A 23,026-nucleotide genomic window follows, 5' to 3' on the forward strand; every position below is an offset into this window, starting at 1 on the left:
CGCCACAACTGGAAAGCAATATCACCTTACGCTTCTCTCTCAATGCGTTCATGTCCTCCGTCAGATCGTTTGCTGTGAAGTAGTACTCGAGCCTTTCCGTAAAGGCCTCACAACCATTGCCCACGGTAAAAATCCTTTCGTGAGCCCAGAGTGGCCATGGTTGCGTGGAATTCGTCCGCTTCCTTGTCGCCAATGTGATGTATGTAGCATACAAATCACTGACTCCACATGGTCTGGTGTTGATCTAACTGCTGTGACCTTAGTTCTTTATTGAACAGCTCCAGAGTGCCCCACAGGTGTGGTGGGCAGCCTTTTATACTGCCTCGTGCAGGTACTTTCAGATCTCCCACCACAGCGCCCTCTGGTGCACCATTGTACTTATCATACATTTAATGTTCCAGAGCAATACACAACAATTGGAGTTCAGCAGAATGAGACGTGATCTGATCGAAACATACAAGATACTGAGGGAGCTTGACAAGGTGGATGCAGAGAGGATATTTCCACTCAAAGGGGAAACTAAAACTAGGGGGCACAATCCCAGAATAAGGGGCCGCCCATTTAAAACTGAGATGAGGAGGAATTTCTTCTCTGATGGTTGTAACTCTATGTAATTCTCTGCCCCAGAGAGCTGTGGAGGCTGGGTCATTGAATATATTTAAGGCAGAGATAGACAGATTTTTGAGCGATAAGGGAATAAAGGGTTATGGGGAGCGGGCAGGGAAGTGGAGCTGAGTCCATGATCAGATCAGCCATGATCTTATTAAATGGCAGAGCAGGCTCGAGGAGCCAAATGGCCTATTCCTGCTCCAAAATCTTATGTTCTTATGTAACAGTAAAATTTGGAGTGGAAGAAGTGGGAGTCAACATTTTTTTCAGAGATTTAGGGTTAGATTTTCCACTTTAAGTGGGCTTAACGCCCATTGAACGTCCATTTTACCGCTGAAATGACGTATAACGCCCATATCTTGCCCATTTAGCCACAAAATGGAAACTGACGGGCATTTTTCGGAAACTTATCGCCGAGCGTTACTTTCCCCATGTGCTTAATGCCGGGAAAAAATAATACCGCCCGCCCACGTTTTTGGGGCAGAATCATCATAATGGGCGAAATCACGCCCATAATATCACCCAGCGTTACTTTCCGCACGGAATTAATGCTGAGATTCTATAATACCGCCCGCCCATTTTTTTTTGTCGTAAAGACCACATTTGGTGAAACTAACGCCCAGGAGATCGCCCACAGTCACTTTCACCACCTCGCATACACACCGCCCACAATATCGCTCGCTCAAAAACACGCCCAGCTAAAGTGGAACTGTTCTGAACTAAAGCCAAACGGTGTGGCTGCCATTTTTAAAATCGCAGGTCACTTCATTCAAAGGCTGCTTCAACTTCGGGGGAGTTTGCATTGACTCTGGAGTTCTTCTCGGGTGAAGTGACCATCTCAACAGACATATTTTCAGACTCTGGACGATTGGGGATTTACTCTCGGTGTATTTTAGTGAGGAAATCATTGCTTCTGATCAATCGCTATTATACTTTCATTGCAATGGGGCCAGCCATTTTTCAGCCTGCATTGATTAATATGCTGCAGTGTGCAGATGGCTCAATGTGTGATGCACATCATTATGTGCTCAATTTAAGCCGTGAAAGAATGAGGATGAGGTCCAGACCGTACACACCCCACACGTTCAGGGAAAAGAGGTCTTACCTCGACGTCTCCGACCACACCTGCTTTAGGAGACTGCGCTTCCACAAGGTGGTGATCAATGAAATATGTGAGCTCATCAGGCCACATATGCAGCCTGCCATCAGGACATCAGTGTCGGTTGAGGTCAAGTTCACCGCGGCACTGTCTTTCCACGCGTCCGGTTCCTTTCGGGCCTCTGCTGTCAAGATTTGCCCTCTGTCTCACCATGCAACCCATCGCTGCATTAAACAGGTCACGGAAGTCCTGTACGCGAGAAGGATAGACTTTTATCAGCTTCCCCATGACCACGGAGGCTCAGCCTGACTGGGCTGGAGCATTCTACCGCATTGCTAAGTTCCCCAGGGTGCAGGGAGCTGTACAGTGCACTCACATCGCCATGCGGGCACCTTCTCAGGACCCGGAGCGTTTTCGTAACAGAAAAGGATTTCACCCCCTGAAGGTCCAACTAGTTGTCGACCACAATCAGATCGTCATGGCGGTGAATGCCAAATGTCCGGGCACCTTCAATGAGGCACACATCGTGCGTGAGAGCGCTATCTCTGACTTCTTTAAGAGTCAGCCGCAAGGACAGTGCTGGATGCTTGGTGATAACCGATATGGCCTAGCCACCTGGCTGATGAACCCCCTGCGTGACACCGAAGCCCAGAATCGACACAACCAGAGGCACACGCAATGTGGTCCAGAAAACAATAAGCAGCGCTTCAGATATCTGGCCCACTCAGGAGGGGAGCTACAATACAACCCTGAGCAAATAGGTAAATTCATGGTCATATGCTCCATGCTGAACAACCTGGCTATCTGATGCTCCACCTCAGGAGAGAGAGGAAGAGGACGACGAGGGGCTGGACGCTGACCTAGGACCAGACAATCAGGCTGGCTATGCAACCATGCCCATGCCCCCCACGTTGCTGTGAGTGACGACGCTGATACACTGTTGTGTGGCTGTGTGTGTGCAATTCAGATATCAATGGTGGCCATCACCTTGGTGCCAGTTAAAGTTTATGTTGATTGAAGTTAATTTTTATTTAACCCTTTCATCTTAAGGAATCACCAGTGTGTAACATTCCAGCTATCTGAGACAATGCGCAATAAGGTTATGTTCAATAATAAAAAATTTATACCAATGTTGGTCTGAAATCATAAGTATCACAGGCAAAAACACCCAACCCCCCGCCCACACCTCACTTTTTCCACCATTGATATCAATCAAATGTTCAACATGTCCAGCAACACAGAATACAAATGCAAAGCATACATTACAACGAATTGCATGCACCCAGATGGAGATATAACACAGCCATCTCCTGCGGACAGGTACCTCACTTTCCTTCCCCCCTCCCCTTCTTCTCTCCATCTCTACCCATTCCCCTCCTCGCTCCACGCGCCTGGCCGAGGAGCTCCTCTGGCGGTGCCTCATTGTAGGGGGGGGGATGAAGGCAGAGGCGGTGGTGCACGGGTATGGGACTGGGGGTGCCGAGGGGGCAACATTCTCTGATGCAGAAGCAGGATCTTGGTCCTTGCTCTCATCTGTCATTCGCAGTGGTGGTGTGGAACCTAGGCTTGGAGTGCCACGCTCTGGGACCACTGGGAGGCCTGTGCCAGCAGTGTTCCTGGCTATCGCATCCAGGGCCTCCGCCATCCATGGAATGTATTCAGTCATGGTGGCCAGCTGTCGGGAATTGCCCCCCAATGCTTCGATGAGCTGGTCACCAATGTCTACAGTCCTCCTGGACAACTGTACCATCTCTCTGCTCTCATGTGGCGCTCGTGGACCAGACCTGCCACATCAATAAGGCCTCCGCGGGGTCGGCGCCATCCTGGAAACAAATGGGGTGCCCTGTGGCGAGGTGCTTGGGGCCGGTACCTCCACAGTGGAGACAGGAATGACCAGAGGACCACTAGATGGCCTTGGGGTGGAATGGCTTCCGGAATGTGGCGATGCAGGTTCCTCGAAGTCCGTGCTCTCATCCGTGGAGAACAGACCCAGCGGATTGACGGGCGAGAATCGGAGCTCCTCAGCACCAGATGTAGGATCGTCCGAAGAGTCGGGCCCCGTGCCCCCACCTTCTGGCCTCTGTGGTCTTGCCTGGGGCAGCGCTGCTGGCTGAGCTGCAAAACACAAATGAGGTTATTGGAGAAGCTAGTGCTAGGGTCACAAGGTGAGTCCAGCGCTGCACACAGCATATGCATGACAAAAGCACCACCGCTATCAAAATCATCACATTTCATGACCATCAACACATTTGCATTGCAATGATTATCATTCGGCCAGCATTATTTCTAGGATAATTTTAGAAATTATCTATTCTATATGATTGTTCGGATATGAGTGTGTGTAGCATCTATTGACCTGACATCACACAATGGTGTAAGCTTTACTCACGTGGCATCACTTCAAGGTCTGCAGATGCTTTCATGGCTCTCTGGGTGTGCTTCCCCACGAGTGCGAGCAGCCGCTCCTCCATGTCAGTGATGTCGCTGGGGACTGGTGGCCCCCCCTCCCATTCGCCTCTGCACGGACCTCGTCGTCGATAGCTTCTTCTGTAAAAGATGACAAGACGACATAGCATGAGATCATTGCGTGATATCATTGCTAGGTACTGTCACAGACACTGATACAACACATCACCAACAGATGTAATCATGTTTTTATGAAAATTATTATTTACCTAAAGACATACACTGTCAACGCAGGCTTTGAGTAAAACATTCCCGGTAAAAGTGCATGACCTCACATCTGCTGATAGTCACTCATGACTGTTACAAATCAGATTATATCAATACATAAGTACATGTAAATAAATGTAATACTACGCTTGCGGATCCCACAAGGTCGTCCTATCGTTTGCGGCATTGGTTGCTCTCACGCACCTCGTTGGTCACCGACGAGACCACCTCTGCTATCTCGGTCCATATCTTCTCGTAGGCCTTTGGGATGGGCTTCCCATGGCTTCACTGTGTCAAATCACCCCAGCGTAACTCGATCTCCTGCAGGAGAGGAGGCATTTGCCTCGTCCGACCACCTCCTCGCTCTTTTGCGCCCTCTACTGTGTTCCTCTACCACCATCACTGCTCTCTCCAGCATCAGTCTCCATAGCGTGCTGTGATGCCTCCCCCTCTCCCTCCATTTTAGGCCAAATTCGGGCAAATATGTGGCTGGTAACAGCTAATTTTTGTTTCCCTATTTGCTGTGAAGCTCTAAAGTCTCCCTCCTTCCTCCCAAAGCAGCCACACCACACCCACACACGCCTTCAGTCCCTCTCAGCTCCCTCTCTCTCTGTCTCCTCTTCATGATGACCCTTGACCTCCTGAATCGCAGGAATTGAGCGTTGCCATGCCGTTGCTAAGGACGCGACACTTTACGGCAGATGGTCAGCGAGATTTAACGAGACCGCCCATTTCATATCGCTCGCAGTAGCGCCCAATTTAAAAAATGGAGACTAGGTGCTTTGAGAATGGGCGAGAAACTGGCGATCTGAAAACCCATTTTTGCCGTCCATGCCGGAAATAACGCCCATTTTTGGGCGATAAGCACAAAAGTGTAAAATCTAGCCCATAGTCTGAGTGACCAGAGGCAGGCAGGAGGCCCAGATGGAGGGAAAAAACAAAAAAGTTATGCATTTTATTGAAGAATCTATGTCTGCATGCACTTGATGGCTAAAAATCATTAATTCCTGCTGTCATGCCTTTTGTCACACTTTTGTGTTAACTTTGCCATTACAAATTCATATGTCAATATTTAACACGGAATAGTCCTATGTCAACTGGCTCCTGTTACTGTAATTACAGACTTTGGCTGCTAGATGGCACTGTATTATCTTTTGCCCCACAAATTGTTCAAAATGCTTTCTGAAGATATTTCATGGACCATTTTTTGTCAGTAGCTAAAACTGTTACTGGCTAAAATAAGGGGTTCGAAAAATTTAAAAAGCATATATTACAGACTTAACAGTAACATGATTACATTTATCCATTAAATTGTGTTTTGAGTCTTTTAGCAGCTTTGTTAAAGTTTTTACTTGAAAGTCTTGGCCTCCCCCAAAGGTTCTTGGATGTGATATCTTTGCCCAGAGCTGTGCAGAATTTGTATTGTACAGTGTACTTAATTTCCCAGGATGCTTCAGTGCCGTTCGATCAGATGCACTGCTGTAGTATTTTTGTTTTGTTTCTGGTACTTTCTGCTCAACTGTGTGTCATAATTATTTGAAGAAAATTTGGGGTTTTATTCAAGTAAAGTTCATATTATTTGGGTCTTGTTTTAAAACAGGTTTTTTGGGCTAGAATTTTGGCACATCTTCGCCTATTTAGCGCCCATATAAGCGCCGAGATGCTGTTTATCGCCCATATTTGATGATAAATGGAAAGTAGCACCCGATTATCGCCCATTTATCGCCGGTGCAACTTTCAGCATACAGGAATGAGCTGAATCGCCCAGCCTATTTTTAAAAATAAAATCTGACGTCATCACTTGTGCAAGGTCCAGAATACTGTTTATGATGGAATCTAGCGCCCAAATATCGCCCAGATTATCGCTGAGCGGTACTTTCGGCATTTCGCCCTTATTGCGCCCAAATGATCGCTCGCCCAAAAAGTCGCTCAAGAAAAGCTGCACTCACCTGACCTTAACCCGGCAGTATGGACGCCATTTTGTAAATCGGAGGAAGTTTAACAAAAGGCTGCTTGAAGTGGATTGGAGCATTGAAGTAATTCTTGAGAGATTTTAAGGGCGTTGTAGGATCTTGCCAATCATCGAATCACATTGTGGTTAATTTTGAGTTTATATTGCATTTGTTGAGGACAATTTAAGAATATTTGAAGACAGAGTAGAGCATTTATAATGATGGGGCCTGTAATTTCTCAACCAATGTTGATGACTGCTCACATGCTGCAGAATAGAGATGGGAGAAGGTTCATTGAAGATCATTCCCAATCAAAGAGATGACAGACTGCTGAGGCGGAGACCTTACACCCAACGCATTTACAGGGATAAGCGATCATACCTAGACTTGTTATCAGTGAGATATGCCAACTAATTAAGGGAGATCTGCAGCCTACCAGCAGCATCAGGACCACACTGCCCATTGAGGTTAAGGTTACTGCGGCACTTTCCTTCTATGCATCGGGCTCCTTTCAGGCTTCAGCTGGCGACATTTGCTGCCTCTCTCGGCATGCCGCACATTGCTGCATTCGACAGGTGACTGAAGCCCTTTACACATGCAGGATGGAGTTTATAAACTTCCCTATGACCAGGGAGGCACAGAGTGAGAGGGCTTTGGGGTTTTCGAGAATAGCAAACCTACCCAAGGTTCAAGGAGCAATAGACTATACGCACATCGCCCGGCAAGCATCTTTACAGGATGCAGAAGTGTTTCGGAACTGAAAGGGATTCCACTCCGAATGTGCAGCTCATTGTCGACCACAAGCAAATAATCATGGCAGTAAATACAAATTTTCCATGATGCGCACATCTTGCGTAAGAGCACTGTCTCTGACCTGTTTAAGAGTCAGCCACAAGGTCACGGTTGGATGCTGGGTGATAAAGAATATGACCTTGCCAGCTGGCTCATGCCCCCCCTGCATAAGCCCCAGACAGAAACTGAAAAGCGCTACACGAAAGCCACATGCAATATCGTTGAAAAGACATTTGAAGTTCTGAAGCAGCACTTCAGATGCCTCGACCACTCAGGAGGCAACCTACAATACCACCCTGAGCAGGTTGCTGAGTTCATTGTGGTGTGCTGCATGTTGCATAACCTTACTATCAGGAGAGGACAACAATTGCCAGATGGGACTGTCGGTTCACCTCAGGAGAGAGGGGAGGTAGATGAGGAAGAGGAGGAGGACAAGGATCCCGGGGAGGACAATCAGCCTGGCGATGAACCCATGCCCCACCCCACACCACTGGAAAAGCCCCGCCTGAGGGGAGAGAGCCGGGTTATTGCAATCGGTGGAGGTCCCCGAGGTGGGGGAAATCAGGACTGTTGGTGAGCTCGACAATGACCGGACCCTGAGGGGAGGGGGCGCTATGTCCCTGGGCTGTGCTCGGAGACCTCAGTGTGGCTGGCGCTAATGTTCTAAGTATCCCAGGGCAGACAGTGAGTCAGGGCAGCTCTCCCCCAGTCCAGACTGGGTCACTGTGTGACTGACAGCAGCCAGAGAGATTCACAGTCTGCGCAAAGCTGAGCAGCCCTCTCAGCGCTCAGTCGTGTCCCCATCCACTAACCTAACCAAAAAGGAGACGGTGCCTAAGTTAAAGAATTGCTCACAGTACACAAGCAGTGATATAATTTAATAATTCTCTTTCTAAACTAAAGTGGTAGAAATGCCGAGTGTTTGCGGTCTGTCTGTTTCCAGTCATTCTTTTGGCCCCAATTTTCGATCAAAGTGTTTAAATAATAATACTGTCAATTCAGTTTAAGGCATCTCAGCAAGAATACGAATGCACATTTGCACGGAATGGTTCCTGGGACACCTGCCCTCCCAGGGTTAGTGTCCTGGACCCCGCCCTCCCAGGGTTAGAGTCCTGGGGGCTCAGGTTCCGACCCCAATCCCAATCTTAACGGATGCTACCCAAGATTACCCAGCTTAATTACAATCCGGTTGATTTATATTCTAATTAATGAGTGAGTGCATCATTACAATTATAAATGTAATAATTTAATACATAGGGCTACACTTTCCACTTTTGTGCAGATCGTCTAAAAATGGGCGTTATTTCTAGCATGAGCGGTTAATATGGGTTTTGAAATTGCCGGATTATCACCCATTTTCAAAACCCCAATTTTCCATTTTATAAAATGGGCGTTGCCGTGAGCGATCTGTAATGGGCATTGGCTTAAGTTTTTTTGACCGGTCCTGGGGAAGGTGGGACCAGTACAAACTGGACGGTCTGCACCTGGGCAGGACTGGAACCAATGTCCGATGCGGAGTGTTTGCTAGTGCTGTTGCGGAGGGGTTAAACTAATACGGCCGGGGGATGGGAACCTATGCAGGGAGACAGAGGGAAGTAGAATGAGGGTAGAAGCAAAAGATAGAAAGAAGGCAAGTAAAAGTGGAGGGCAGAGAAACCCAAGGCAAAAAGCAAAAAGGGCCACATTACAGCAAAATTCTAAAGGGACAAAATGTGTTAAAAATACAAGCCTGAAGGCTCTGTGCCTCAATGCGAGGAGTATTCGTAATAAGGTGGACAAATTAACTGCACAGATAGTTGTTAATGGATATAATGTAATTGGCATCACGGAGACATGGCTCCACGGTGACCAAGGCTGGGAACTCAACATCCAGGGGTATTCAACATTCAGGAAGGATAGACAGAAAGGAAAAGGAGGTTGGGTGGCATTGCTGGTTAAAGAGGAAATTAACGCAATAGTAAGAAAGGACATTAGCTTGGATGATGTGGAATCGGTATGGGTGGAGCTACAGAATACCAAAGGGCAGAAAACGCGAGTGAAAGTTGTGTACAGACCACCAAACAGTAGTAGTGAGGTTGGGGACAGCATAAAACAGGAAATTAGGGATGCGTGCAATGAAGGTACAGCAATTATCATGGGCCACTTTAATCTACGTATTGATTGAGCTAACCAAACTGGTAGCAATGCGGTGGAGGAGGATTTCCTGGAGTGTATTGGGGATGGTTTTCTAGACCAATATGTCGAGGAACCAAGTAGAGGGCTGGCCATCCTAGACTGGGTGATGTGTAATGAGAAAGGACTCATTAGCAATCTTATTGTGCGAGGCCCCTTGGGAAAGAGTGACCATAATATGGCAGAATTCTTTATTAAGATGGAGAGTGACACAGTTAATTCAGAGACTAGAGTCCTGAACTTAAGGAAAGGTAACTTCGATGGAATGAGACGTGAATTGGCTACAATAGACTGGCGAATAATACTTAAAGAGTTGACGGTGGATAGGCAATGGCAAACATTTAAAGATCACACGGATGAACTTCAACAATTGTACATCCCTGTCTGGAGTAAAAATAAAACGGGGAAGTTATACTGGGCCTTGGTGAGGCCTCACCTGGAATATTGTGTTCAGTTTTGGTCTCCTAATCTGAGGAAGGATGTTCTTGCTATTGAGGGAGTGCAGCGAAGGTTCATCAGACTGATTCCAGGGATGGCTGGATTGACATATGAGGAGAGACTGGATCAAATGGGTCTTTATACACTGGAGTTTAGAAGGATGTGAGGGGATCTCATAGAAATATATAAGATTCTGACGGGACTGGACAGGTTAGATGCGGGAAGAATGTTCCCGATGTTGGGGAAGTCCAGCACCAGGGGACACAGTCTTAGGATAAGGGACAGGCCATTTAGGACTGAGATGAGGAGAAACTTCTTCACTCAGAGAGTTGTTAACCTGTGGAATTCCCTGCCGCAGAAAGTTGTTGATGACAGTTCATTGGATATATTCAAGAGGGAGTTAGATATGGCCCTTACGGCTAAAGGGATCAAGGGTATGGAGAGAAAGCAGGAAAGGGGTACTGAAGGAATGATCAGCCATGATCTCATTGAATGGTGGTGCAGGCTCGAAAGTACTCCTGCACCTATTTTCTATGTTTCACCTGTGGCTAACAAAGGAAATTAAGGATAGTGTTAAATCCAAGGAAGAGGCATATAAATTGGCCAGAAAAAGCAGCAAACCTGAGGACTGGGAGAATTTTATAATTCAGCAGAGGAGGACAAAGAGTTTAATTAAGAGGGGGAAAATAGAGTATGAGAGGAAGCTTGCTGGGAACATAAAAACTGACTGCAAAAGCTTCTATAGATATGTGAAGAGAAAAAGATTAGTGAAGATAATTGTAAGTCCCTTGCAGTCAGATTCAGGTGAATTTATAATGGGGAACAAAGAAATGGCAGACCAGTTGAACAAATACTTTGGTTCTGTCTTCACGAAGGAAGACACAAATAACCTTCCAGAAATACTAGGGGACCGAGGGTCTAGTGAGAAGGAGGAACTGAAGGAAATCCTTATTAGGCGGGAAATTGTGTTAGGGAAATTAATAGGATTGAAGGCCGATAAACCCCTGGGGCCTGATAGTCTGCATCCCAGACTATTTAAGGAAGTGGCCCTAGAAATAGTGGATGCATTGGTGATCATTTTCCAACAGTCTATCGACTCTGGATCAGTTCCTAGGGACTGGAGGGTAGCTAATGTAACACTTTTTTAAAAAAGAGGGAAAGAGAAAACGGGTAATTATAGACCGGGTAACCTGACATCAGTAGTGGGGAAAATGTTGGAATCAATTACTAAAGATGAAATAGCAGCGCATTTGGAAAGCAGTGACAGGATCGGTCCAAGTCAGCATGGATTTATGAAAGGGAAATCATGTTTGACAAATGTTCTGGAATTTTTTGAGGATGTAACTAGTCGAGTGGACATGGGAGAACCAGTGGATGTGTGTTTGGACTTTCAAAAGGCTTTTGAAAAGGTCCCACACAAGAGATTGGTGTGCAAAATTAAAGCACATATATTGGAGGTAATATACTGACGTGGATAGAGAACTGGTTGGCAGACAGGGAGCAGAGAGTCAGGATAAACGGGTCCTTTTCAGAATGGCAAGCAGTGACTAGTGGGTTACCGCAGGGCTCAGTCCTGGGATCTCAGCTATTTACAATATACATTAATGATTTAGATGAAGGAATTGAGTGTAATATCTCCAAGTTTGCAGATGACACTAAGCTGGGTGGCAGTGTGAGCTGCGAGGAGAACGCTGAGAGGCTGCAGGTGACTTGGACAGGCTAGGTGAGTGGGCAAATGCATGGCAGATGCAGTATAATGTGGATAAATGTGAGGTTATCCACTTGGGTGGCAAAAACACGAAAACAGAATATTATCTGAATGGCGGCAGATTAGGAAAAGGGGAGGTGCAACGAGACCTGGGTGTCATGGTTCATCAGTCATTGAAAGTTGGCATGCAGGTACAGCAAGCGGTGAAGAAGGCAAATGGTATGTTGGCCTTCATAGCTAGGGATTTGAGTATATGAGCAGGGAGGTCTTAATGCAATTGTACAGGGCCTTAGTGAGGCCTCACCTGGAATATTGTGTTCAGTTTTGGTCTCCTAATCTGAGAAAGGACATTCTTGCTATTGAGGGAGTGCAGCGAAGGTTCACCAGACTGATTCCTGGGATGGCAGGACTGACATATGAGGAGAGACTGGATCGACTGGGCCTGTATTCACTGGCGTTTAGAAGGATGAGAGGGGATCTCATAGAAACGTTTAAAATTCTGACGGGTTTGGACAGGTTGGATGCAGGAAGAATGTTCCCAATGTTGGGGAAGTCCAGAACCAGGGGTCACAGTCTAAGGATAAGGGGTAAGCCATTTAGGACCGAGATGAGGAGAAACTTCTTCACCCAGAGAGTGGTGAACCTGTGGAATTCTCTACCACAGAAAGTAGTTGAGGCCAATTCACTAAACATATTCAAAAGAGAGTTAGATGAAGTCCTTACTACTCGGGGGATCAAGGGGTATGGCGAGAAAGCAGGAAGGGGGTACTGAAGTTTCATGTTCAGCCATGAACTCATTGAATGGCGGTGCAGGCTAGAAGGGCTGAATGGCCTGCTCCTGCACCTATTTTCTATGTTTCTATGAGAGGGAGCACAGAGGAACTGAAAGGTTGTGTGGGTGTGTTGTGTAGTTGTTTGGCTGTTGTGGGAGGTAGGAGGGAAATTTACCAGCAGCAAAAAGACTTGTGAGCACAAATAACGTTTTTGGGGAAAAAAATATAGTTAAAATGGAAGGGATGGATGAGGCGACAAAGCACGCTGTGGAGACTGAGGACGCTGGCGAAAGCAATGAGGTGGGAGAGGAACTATTGGAAGGACGAAAACAAGCTTGGAGATTCTCCGACAAGACAAATGCCTCCCTCCTGCAGGAGGTGGAGTCACGCTGGGGACAATCTACCCAGGGTGTGTGTGGGAAGCCCACCCCAAAGGTCTACCAGAAAATATGGGCCGACATAGCTGAGGTGGTCTCGTCGGCGACGAACGAGGTGCGTGAGGGCAACCAGTGCCGCAAGAGCTGGAACGACCTTGTCAGATCTACCAGAGTAAGTGTTACATTTATTTACATTTACTTATATATTTATATAATTTGAATTGTAAGTGTAATGAGTGATTAAAATTAGATGTGATGTCTTGCACTTATACCTGGAATGTTTTACTCAAAGCCTGCGTTGACAGTGTATGTCTTTAGGTAAATAATAATTTTCATACTAATCATGATTAAATCTGTCGGTTATGTGTTGTATCCGTCTCCGTGACAGTATCTAGCAATGATCTCATGCCATGTCGTGCTGGTGTTACCTTTTACAGAAGAAGCTTTCGAAGAATAGGGTCGAGCAGAGGCGAACGGGTGGCGGGCCACCAGTCATCAGCGACCTCACCGACATCGAGGAGCGGGTGCTGGCACTTGTGGGGAGCCACCCCCGTTGGCCATGCAAGCAGCAGCAGAACCTGATGTGAGGCCACGTGAGTAAAGTATGCACCATTGCGTGATGTAAAGTCAATAGATGCCACACCCACTCATATCCAACCAATAATATATGATAGATGATTTATAAAAGTGTTATATAAATAATGATGGCCTCATGACAATTATTGTATTGCAGAATTTGGTGATGGTCATCAAATGTGATGTCTGTGATGATGTTGATAGCGGTGGTGCTTTTGTCGTGCATATGCTGTGTGTAGCGCTGGAATCAGATTGTGACCCTAGCACCCCCTTCTCCTTTAATAACCTCATTTATGTTTTGTAATTCAGCCAACAGCGCAGCTCTATGCAAAACCACCGAGCCCAGAAGCTGGGGGTCCGGGTCGCAGTCGCCGGACGATTGCCATCTGGTGATGAGAAGCTCCGGTTATCGCCCATGGAGCTGCAGTGTGCCTTTTCCACAGATGACCGTGCCGACTTCAAGGAGCGTGCATCGCCAAGCTCCATAATGCATTCGACACCGATTACATCTACTGCTCCTGCAGCCATGCCCTCCTCCACCGTGGAGGGAGTGAGCCCAAGCACCTTGCCGCAGGGCACCCGAGGTGTCTCCATGACGGCGCCGACCACACGGAGGTTGGTTCGACGCAGCAGGTCTGCTCCACGAGCGGCAGATCTGAGCGGGGACATGGTACACTTGTCCAGGAGGAGTGTTGACATAGGTCAGCAGATCCTACAGACAATGGGGGGGCGGCATATCCCAACAGCTGGCCAGCATGTCCGCCACTAAGACCGAGTACGTGCCGCGGATGGCGGAGGCCCTGGAGGTGATAGCCAGGAACACTGGTGGCAGAGGGCTTCCAGTGGTCCCGGAGCACGGCACTGCACCCCAAGGTTTGCCAACGACATATGAGAGCCAGGAGGAAGATCTTGCTTCTGGCTCGGAGGACGTTCCCACCTCGGGACCGTCCTCTCCCGTATCCGGCCAACCAGCGGTTCTGCTGTCATCCCCCAGTGAAGCAGCGCCTGAGGAGCTCCTCGGCAAGGCGGCTTGGAGTCAGGAGGGGAAGAGGTAGAGGTGAGGAGGAGAAGCAGGCGGGGAAAGGAAAGTGAGGTGCATGGCCGCAGGAGTTGTATTGGTCACAGTATTTTTATGTTGTTGCTGTTATTTTGTTAGGAGATTTGGGGGGGAAGGGTGGGGGGGTTCCTTTTTTTTGCATTTGTGTTCTTTGATTTATGCAGCTTTGTTTGAAATGTGAACACTTTTATTATGATATAAATGTCATCAATTTGTTGTGGGGTGAGATGTGATTTTTACAGTTATAACTATGATTTTATACAAATGTTCTCATTAAATGTTTTTTATTTCACATAATCTTGTTGCACATTGTCTCAGATAAGACTGCTTCTCCCTATTAGTGCGTGGGGTGTAAGTTCTCGTCCTCCTCTGTGTGCCACCTCTTTGACTGGGCACATAATGCTCTTGAATATACCTTCTGCCATCTCTAGTCTGCAGCATGTGCGTAGTCATCAAGACAGGCTGATAAATTACAGGCCCATTACAATCACAATCAGTATTATACCTATTATTCACAAACATTAAATTTACCGACTAAAACATCTAAAATAAATTCAAATTGTCCACGGTATGATAAGATGTTTGTTCAGATGTTCAAATCACCTTAAAAGAACTGCACAGTACATCAAAACTCCCCAGAACTTGAAGCAGCCTTTTATATGAGCCGACCTCCGATTTACAACATGGCTTCCATACCGCTGGGTTTAATTCAGGTGAGCGATATTTTTGGCAATATGTGGCCGAGGTGCCGAAAGTAATGCTTGCCGATATTCTAGGCGTTAGTTTCACCCATTCTGATCTTTACGGCAAAAAAAGTGGGCGGCCACCATTATTAATTCTCGGCGTTAACTACACGCCGAATGTAACGCTGGGCAATAAGTGTGCGATATATGGGCATTAGTTTCCATTTTTTTGCTAAATGGGCGATATCTGGGCGTTATACCTCATCTCAGCGTTAAAATGGACATTAAGTGGGCGATATCGATGCAAAAAAAGTGGAAAGTCTAGCCCTACTCTTACAGATGCCACCAGACTGTTCCAGCGCTTGCGGCACTGGTTTGGCGCTCTCACGTTATTGGCTGCCGAAGTTACCACTTTGACGATATCTGCCCATATTCGCTGGTATATCCAGGGGGGAGGTTTCCCACCGAGTCACCAGCTTCGTTGGCTTCATTAGAAAAGGCTTTCGCCCTCCTTCTCCCTGCAACGTCCGCAACATCATTCTCTCCCGACTCCTCATGTTCCATCTCCATTGCCTCGACACAACCTTCCTTCTCTCTCTCCCTCCCTGATAACCCCTGACCTCTCGAATTGCAGGAAAAGTTAATTGACCGATTTATAAAAAAACGTGCATGCGCAGAACGGCCGTTGCTATGAATGCAGCCTTGCATGACTGAATACAGTGCTATCGCCATTTCACATCGTTAAGGCTATCGCCCAAAGTAAAAAGGCGAAAGTAGCGTTTTTTAAAATGGGCAATATTCCGGTGACCCTGAAAAATAAAATGACCACTAACGCTGGAAATATCACCCATTTTTTGACTATAGCGATAATAATGGAAAGTCTAGCCTTTTGTGTGTGGAAAGAAGTGACATTACTAATTACACATCTGCTCCAGCTTTTGTTATATGTTCCATTATGCTGAGAGTATATTTTCTTCTTCTAATTTTGTTTATCTTTTTAAAAAAAACAAGCTGAATTTTGAAGCTACAGAAAGCTTCCAATTATCTAATTGTGTTTTGTTGGCAGTTAGAAAATATGAGCATTCTAATTGCTAATAGCTGTAAGGCAGAAATAGATATACACATAGATGGGGGATAGACAGTGTCTTTCATCATTCTAATTTGATTTAAAAGAACAAGTAAAGTGATCATAGACTCTTTGAAGGCAACAGATAGAGGGGGAAGATTGGAGTTCAACAGAGTGAGGCGGCCTCTGACCTCGCCACCTGCCTTCGACTGTGAGTAGGGAGGAATTGATAAGGGATTAAGGGGAGGTAAGTGACAACTGAGGGAGGGGGAAGGGTGGGGAGGATACAGGGGTTAAGTAGGTAGTTCTGAAGGGAAGCGATTGTGCAGACAGCTATGAAAAGACATAGAGAACACATACATAATCACAATAAAGAAAGAAAGAAACTACACAGAAATAGCTGTATTGGAGATATGGGCCCCGATATTTTTAGGGGAGGCTAAAAAATGCCAAAGAACCCTGCAAGGCTGGAGTTGTCAGCAGGAGCTCATTATAGTTTTGTTGATCCATTTCCCACTTGGTCAGCGGACGGGAGGGAATGCCAACAGCAGGAGGCCCCTTGCAATGGTCCCTGGCAGTCGGTAGGTGGGTGCCGGGTGAGAGACCATTGCACCTTGGCAGGGAATGAGATCGGTCATCACAGCTTGTGGCCAGGGTGACTGGAGTGGTGTGTTGGCCATCGCTGCTTGGGGCGGGAGGGGGGGCGAGGAGAGATCGTACATTGGTGCTGGAGAGAGAGTGTGGCCATTGGGGCTAGAGGCTGAGGGGGTGGTGGGGGCGGCCATCAGGAGCGGGGAAAGAGAGGCTGTGATCGGCAGGGATGAGGCTGAAGGCTTCTTTAAAGGCCTGGAGGGAGCACTTCTGCTCATCTTGGCCCACAAGGAGTGCTGGAAAAGGCACTTAACTTGTGGTGCTGGCAGCTCCCGCCTCCCTTTCACTGCCAATTTTGCTGGTCCCTGGAAAACCCACGTAGAAGCAGTGAATTTTTGGGTTCCCAATTGAATTGTGGGAGCTCAATTCAAAAATGTTAATTAAGTGACACTGACGTCACAATATCCACACATGCGCTGTTTTGTGGACACGTTCCTCATATTCAAGTCTCTAACTTCCTACCCCAGCCCTCTCCTGTCAATTATTGGGGCTTAATGTTGAGGCCATGGTCACTCTCATAAGCAGTCCAGGTGTCTTAGATTAAGGAGTGTGCCCATACCGCCCAATATATAATTCTACATTAGTCTAACCAATGCGAGTAACAATAGGACCCAGTAATGATATAAACTGGATATCATGCCTTTTGTACGTGCCCTTACGACTGCAAAGGTAGATTGAGATATACTTACTGAGACCAAGGTAGATAGGAGCCATATAGCTCCTTTATTTGCAGATGGCAAGTTAACACACAGAGGAACGGTCAAAATAAATTCCATCTTATTCCTCATTGAAAAATGGTGGGGATGGAGGGGAGGGGGGGATGATAAAGCAGGCAGCCTGCCCCTTTCATAGGCTGAATTGTTCATGTCATTACCTTTCTTTCTGGATTAAGTTCCAAATGCAAAAAGTGTACTCCTGCATTTTAGCTTCAACTCCAGACTAAGGACTGCCACTCAGTGTCCTTTGTTCAAAACATAACTGCTCCCCATGCATTTTGTTCGTTTTGACAGCAGGAAGCAGAGGGGTAGTGAATAGAATAGGCTTTACCACAATGGCTGTGAATATTTGTTTGGTCATCTGAGACAAAATAATGAATTGCTTAATATTCTTGGTCATTGTGGAGACATCTTCAACCCATGGCTTGTTGACACCTCAAGATTCGCTCTGTTTTGGTGACCTTTTAAACCTGTGTGAATTCACTTTATTTTCTTAAACCACAAAACCCAACTCATTCCCAAATCACAATAAAAAACATGATGAAATGAAAAATAACAAGCAATACGGGAAACTTACAACCTTGAAATCACTGCCGCATATGTGTCCTTTTGTGCCCCAATAGTGCTGTGTGTATTCTGTTTCTTGATCCATCATTTTTGCTGGTTACTGGTTTTATTGTGAACATTGACAGTCATTCCATTGTGTGTAGTTAGTGCATGATGGCATGTACATAAAAAGAGCAACCATGGTGATATAATCGTTGTCGGTTTCTCAAGATCACAAGCTGTCCTTTCTTGGGTCTCCTTGTGCCATCTACCATTCCAGCAGAGAGAAGGCTGGTGGCTGGTCTGTAATCAAGCTATCAACAATGCAGTTTTGAAATGTATGTAAAAGCAACTTCGGGTGACTTCCTCTTTCTCTGACAAATTGCTTGGCTTAGCTTCATTTAAATTAATGACAGGCTTGGACCTGCACAAAGGGACTGAAATTGCCCTCCGCCCCAAATGGGGTGCATCTACCATTTTTGAAGGGTTCTGTCTGCCCCAATGCATGGGACGGACAATCCGGTGAAATTCAGGTCTTGGTGGTTTTTTTCAGAGCGGGGCGGAAGTGGTCTCATCATTGGGGCGCAGGTGAGGTCGGCTCGGAATAGCTGCCACTAGCAGGGCGGAAGTGGAGGCGGCTCGGAGTGGCCGACGATCCAAGTCATCAGTACCTCGCTGATGACGCCATTGCGTTCGCTCGTCACAACATACCTCCCTTTCAGTTAAGGGAGGGCCGCTGCAAACTCTGCAGCCACTTTAGTGGCAAACACTGGGCCACCAGGGAGGGTTTCGGCCGGGTCAGCAGCTTGGTACCCAAGAGCTGGTACCAGGTTGCCTGTTGCCGGCCCGGCTGAACCCTCGGGCAGAATTGTCGGGCCGACCTGACAGTTAGCTGACAAAAAATAAAATGGAACTTCACTGGCAACGCCACCTCCTCTTTAAAGGCAGCTGCACTGTCCAGCCACAGAAAGGGTATTGACAGCAAAAGCTGTCAGTGGCACCAACCGGTGACAGCGCCACTCCTGCGAGGCAATTTCGGGAAGAGGTCGTCGCCGATTGGTAAAGGGTTGCTGCGTGCACGGTGTGGTGGGAAAACAAGCAGGGCGGCCCCCTACACCGCCCCAAAACTGAAAGAGGCCAATATCTAAAATGGCGGCCCCTCCACGGAGACTCGGCAGCCAGTCCGCACCAGCCTGTGGCCACCACTTTCAGGTGGCCACTGACCTCATAGAAAGGGCCAATTTTGGCCCCATAGTGCCTTGCCATGTTTCTCAGAATCGTGTCAAAGCGCTTCACATACAAAGAATTATTTCAAAGTATAATAAATGTTATGCACGCAAACAAGGCAACAATATTGTCCCAAAACAATGAGATGCATGACGTTTTGGTGATTGAGGGGGAAATATTGGTTAGTACACAAGGAGCACTCCCTCCTCTTCTTTGAATAACACTTCAGAATCTTTAACATCCATCTGAACCACTGGCACAAGCCCATGGGACCCCTGTTGAACGTTCCATCTGAAGAATGGCACCTTGTGTCAATGCAGTGCTCACTCAAAACTGCATTGCCGTGTCAGTCCATATTATCTGCAGAAGTCCTGGTTTGGGGCTTGAAACTGCAACTTTCTGACCCAGGGGTGAGAGTGCCAATCTGACGACCAATTTCCAATGACACTCGCCTGCTCTTATCAAGAAACCTTTGACATTAAAGGTGGAAAGATTACTTCTGTATTGCTATTGAGATGGCTCCAATGGGGAACTAGGTGATGCAATGGATAGACATTGGCCTTTCACCTCTGGGGTCGATTCATATCCATGCTGAAAATCTCTCATCTGCTGGTTACAAATGTGAAATCAATTTGGCAGACTCAATCTAATGGGCATGTGCCAACAACTCAAAACTGTCCCTATTTTAGCACTAATTGGCAAACTGCCAGAGAGGCCACAGGCTAGTGTGGAAAATGGGAAAATATATCATACTGGTCTAGTAGGAGGTGGCTGTTCTGTGGTTTGAGATAGATCGTTGGAGGGAGTAGAAGGGAGCTTTATTCCACATCTGTCTGAACCATACCTAACCTAGGAATGCTTTATGCTGACACTGGGTGACTGAAATGGGAAAAGTTACATTCATAAGAACATAAGAAATAGGTGCAGGAGCAGACCATTTGGCCCCTCGAACCTGCACCGCCATTCACTAAGGTCATGGCTGATCTAAGCATTCACCAGCATTAACATCCACATCTTCATGTGCAAAAGTATATGTTTAATGGAAAGGAAAAAAAGTGAAGGACGAGGAATACCAAGGATTCCCTTTCCATTGAATCTAAAACAATGAATATTTCGATGGCTGCTGTACCTCAGAATCTTAAATAAATTCTGTAAAAGATGCTGAGGCTGGGAACTCTACTACAGATTTTTCAGGAAACCTGTAAAATATTTCTTGTCTAAAATTAGGTTCTTGGTATATTTTCCACCAAAATAATTTCTCTCAATAAAGGTGATATACAATCCGTAAAATATTAGCGTCTCTGCCATACATGATATTTTATTTAGCAAAATAAAAACGGTTAAGGAAAAGTGAGGAGACAAGAAGCTGCTACTTGGTAGATAATGTATAGTAAATAGGCTATTACAAAATATGTAATACATATGAAACTAAATAAAGATATTAGCACAGTTGCATATGAAAACAGGCATATGTAAATTATATCATTTTGCTACACTTTGCAGACAAAAATAAACTAATTAACTTTAGCACGGCCTTAAAATTGTCCTACTGAGATACAGTTTTTCAAAAATTAAGCTTAAAAAATAACAAAGTTATTGTGAATTAAAATCTGAGCAACATAAGTTAGTGAGTACATCATCCTATGGAAAGTTATTGTTGATTTAAGGAGCAGTCTTTGAGTTCTGAGTTGTAGATTAACTGTTGCATATGCCAATTATAGGAATGATTCGGTCTAAGAGTTTAAAAAGCACAGGGTAAAAGAGTGTGGTGTCGGAAGAAGGGACCTAAACACATTTAAGTTCCTTTCTTTCACAAAATACTTTTCATCTGCAAGAACCTGACTCTTCCTTTGGAATTTTGTTTGGTATTTGCTCAGACTTCTTATACAGGTACAACAAAATTCCTTCAGTAAATATGATTTTTTTTTAAAGCAAGTGTACTACATAACATTATTGTATACATATTGATTGCAGTTGAATGCTGTACTGTACAGTCAGAGAGATGTGTGGATGTTGAGAACGTTTATGCATGGATAAAGTGAGCAGAGGACTGGCGTTGGCTAAAGTGGAGGGCAGAGACCAGTCCTTCAGTGAATGAAGGTTGAGTTTGTGGTGCTTTGACTGGAGGCATGTAAGTACAGTACTCAACCATCATTTTCTGCAATTGTGGTTCTTCTCCCCCACATTATCCAACAATGGTCTCCCCTTCCACTTCATATTCATATGCAATAGGGTCCCTATCCCTTACTTTAACCCACAATCAGCTTTTCCTTAAGCGAAAGTCTATATGTTGTATTCAAGATCACTTTTGTAACCTGGTGTTGATGACTTACCAATTACAACAGGGAAATTATGTTACTTTCCCTACTGCTTCCACTGTGGAGTCCCTCTATTGTGGGATTGTCTATCTCGTAGTTATGCTCACAAGTGTAACGATACTGTTTCTTGATGTCTTTCAATGCAATGGCCTAACAGTCTTGAAAAGGCTGTGTTTTTCTGTACACGTCCCAACTGATAAAGCCAAGTGTTTCCCTTTCTCTGCATAAGTGCATTTTCCAAGTGCTTGTTTCAAAAAGTTACTTGAAATTTAAAAACACATGCTTGTGTTGGTTTTAACTTTAAGTCACAGTCAGAGTTCAGTGTTAAATGGCTGTTTGTGTGGTACTTGCCTTTTGAAACATAGTTTGCAATTTTGTGTGGACAAATTTTGTTGATGTATATTTAACAGTGGAGAAAAAACAGTAAGACACTTTTTTTGTTTTTGTGGCTTAGACCAATTCGATGGGAGGCACAATAATTTCATACTTTGCTTTAGAAACCGTTAGTATGTTATTTAGTTTATAATTAGTAATTGATGAGACTTTCTGGTTCTCCATCTGGTGGTGACATTGGTATTCCAAACAGTCCAGGGGCTCCTTGGGTTTCAACAATTGGTGCAGTATCTTGTTCACCAAAACCCAAGTATCGAAGACGAGGGAAGCAGGCATAGATATATGTATTGAAAGGGCGTCTTAGCTTATTTTTCTCAAGCCGAATATAGGTCAGATGGTTTGGGTTCATTATATCGGTTGTAGGACACATCAGAGTAACATTAAGTGCTGAGAAGAAAAAAAGGCATCATTAGTAAACCACCAAAGAATATATTACAAATATTAAATGACAATTGTTAATAAATGTGTTCTGTTTTTCATTAAAAGTCAAAAATTGATAGATATTCCATTATTGTAATTTTTAGTAAGGACTGCAGTGGATAAGCTACTCTCAATGATTTCAGTATGGTTGAATAGATCAGATGTTTCCATGTATATTAGGAATACAAAAATGTTAGATTTAACCAATCAGTAGCTGAGCCATATAGAGCAAGAAGATCCCAGATTTGATCCCTCGTCTGTAGTGAATTAGCTGACATGTTGATTGGGACATTATAATTTGCCTCAGTTTCCCTGGGTTAGACTGGGAAAAATCAGCTCGGCTTTCTTTACTGGAGATGCCTTTGTATGGCTTGGAAAGGACGGGGTTGGGTTTGGCTTTGATATCCTCCCATGTTGTAATAGTCTGCTGACATTTACTGTCGAGGCTTGCAGATGAATATGAATAATAACTAGTGAACTAATGAATAATAGTAGCCACTAGGCTGATTCTCCAGATTGACCTGAAACTTGGCCTTTGCAGCTGGTTTTTAGCCAATCTTGCCATTCTAAGCAAAGCTGGATCTTAACTGAAAACAAAGACTTGCATTTATATAGCGCCTTTCAGGACCATCAGATGTCTCAAAGCACTTTACAGCCAATTAAGTACTTTTGGAGTGTAGCCGCTGTTGTAATGTGGGAAACGCGGCAGCCAACTTGCGCACAGCAAGCTCCCACAACAATGTGATAATGACCAGATAATCTGTTTTTGTTATGTTGATT

The 23,026-nt window shown here is 45.5% G+C and overlaps 2 protein-coding genes across 2 annotated transcripts in view; one reads left to right on the forward strand and one right to left on the reverse strand.

Moving 5' to 3' along the window:
* Nucleotides 1–23,026, forward strand: part of cenpp (centromere protein P) — a 418,874-nt gene that overhangs the window by 127,684 nt on the left and 268,164 nt on the right. The window lies entirely within an intron of this gene.
* Nucleotides 20,460–23,026, reverse strand: part of omd (osteomodulin) — a 28,908-nt gene continuing 26,341 nt past the window's right edge. Inside the window, exon 3 of the mRNA XM_070894750.1 lies at nt 20,460–22,213. Within this exon, the coding sequence (XP_070750851.1) occupies nt 21,960–22,213 (254 nt within the window). The 3' untranslated portion in view covers nt 20,460–21,959. The remainder of the gene's footprint in view (nt 22,214–23,026) is intronic.

Source organism: Pristiophorus japonicus, chromosome 12 (assembly GCF_044704955.1).
Source record: "Pristiophorus japonicus isolate sPriJap1 chromosome 12, sPriJap1.hap1, whole genome shotgun sequence".
In the NCBI taxonomy this organism is placed as follows: domain Eukaryota; kingdom Metazoa; phylum Chordata; class Chondrichthyes; family Pristiophoridae; genus Pristiophorus; species Pristiophorus japonicus.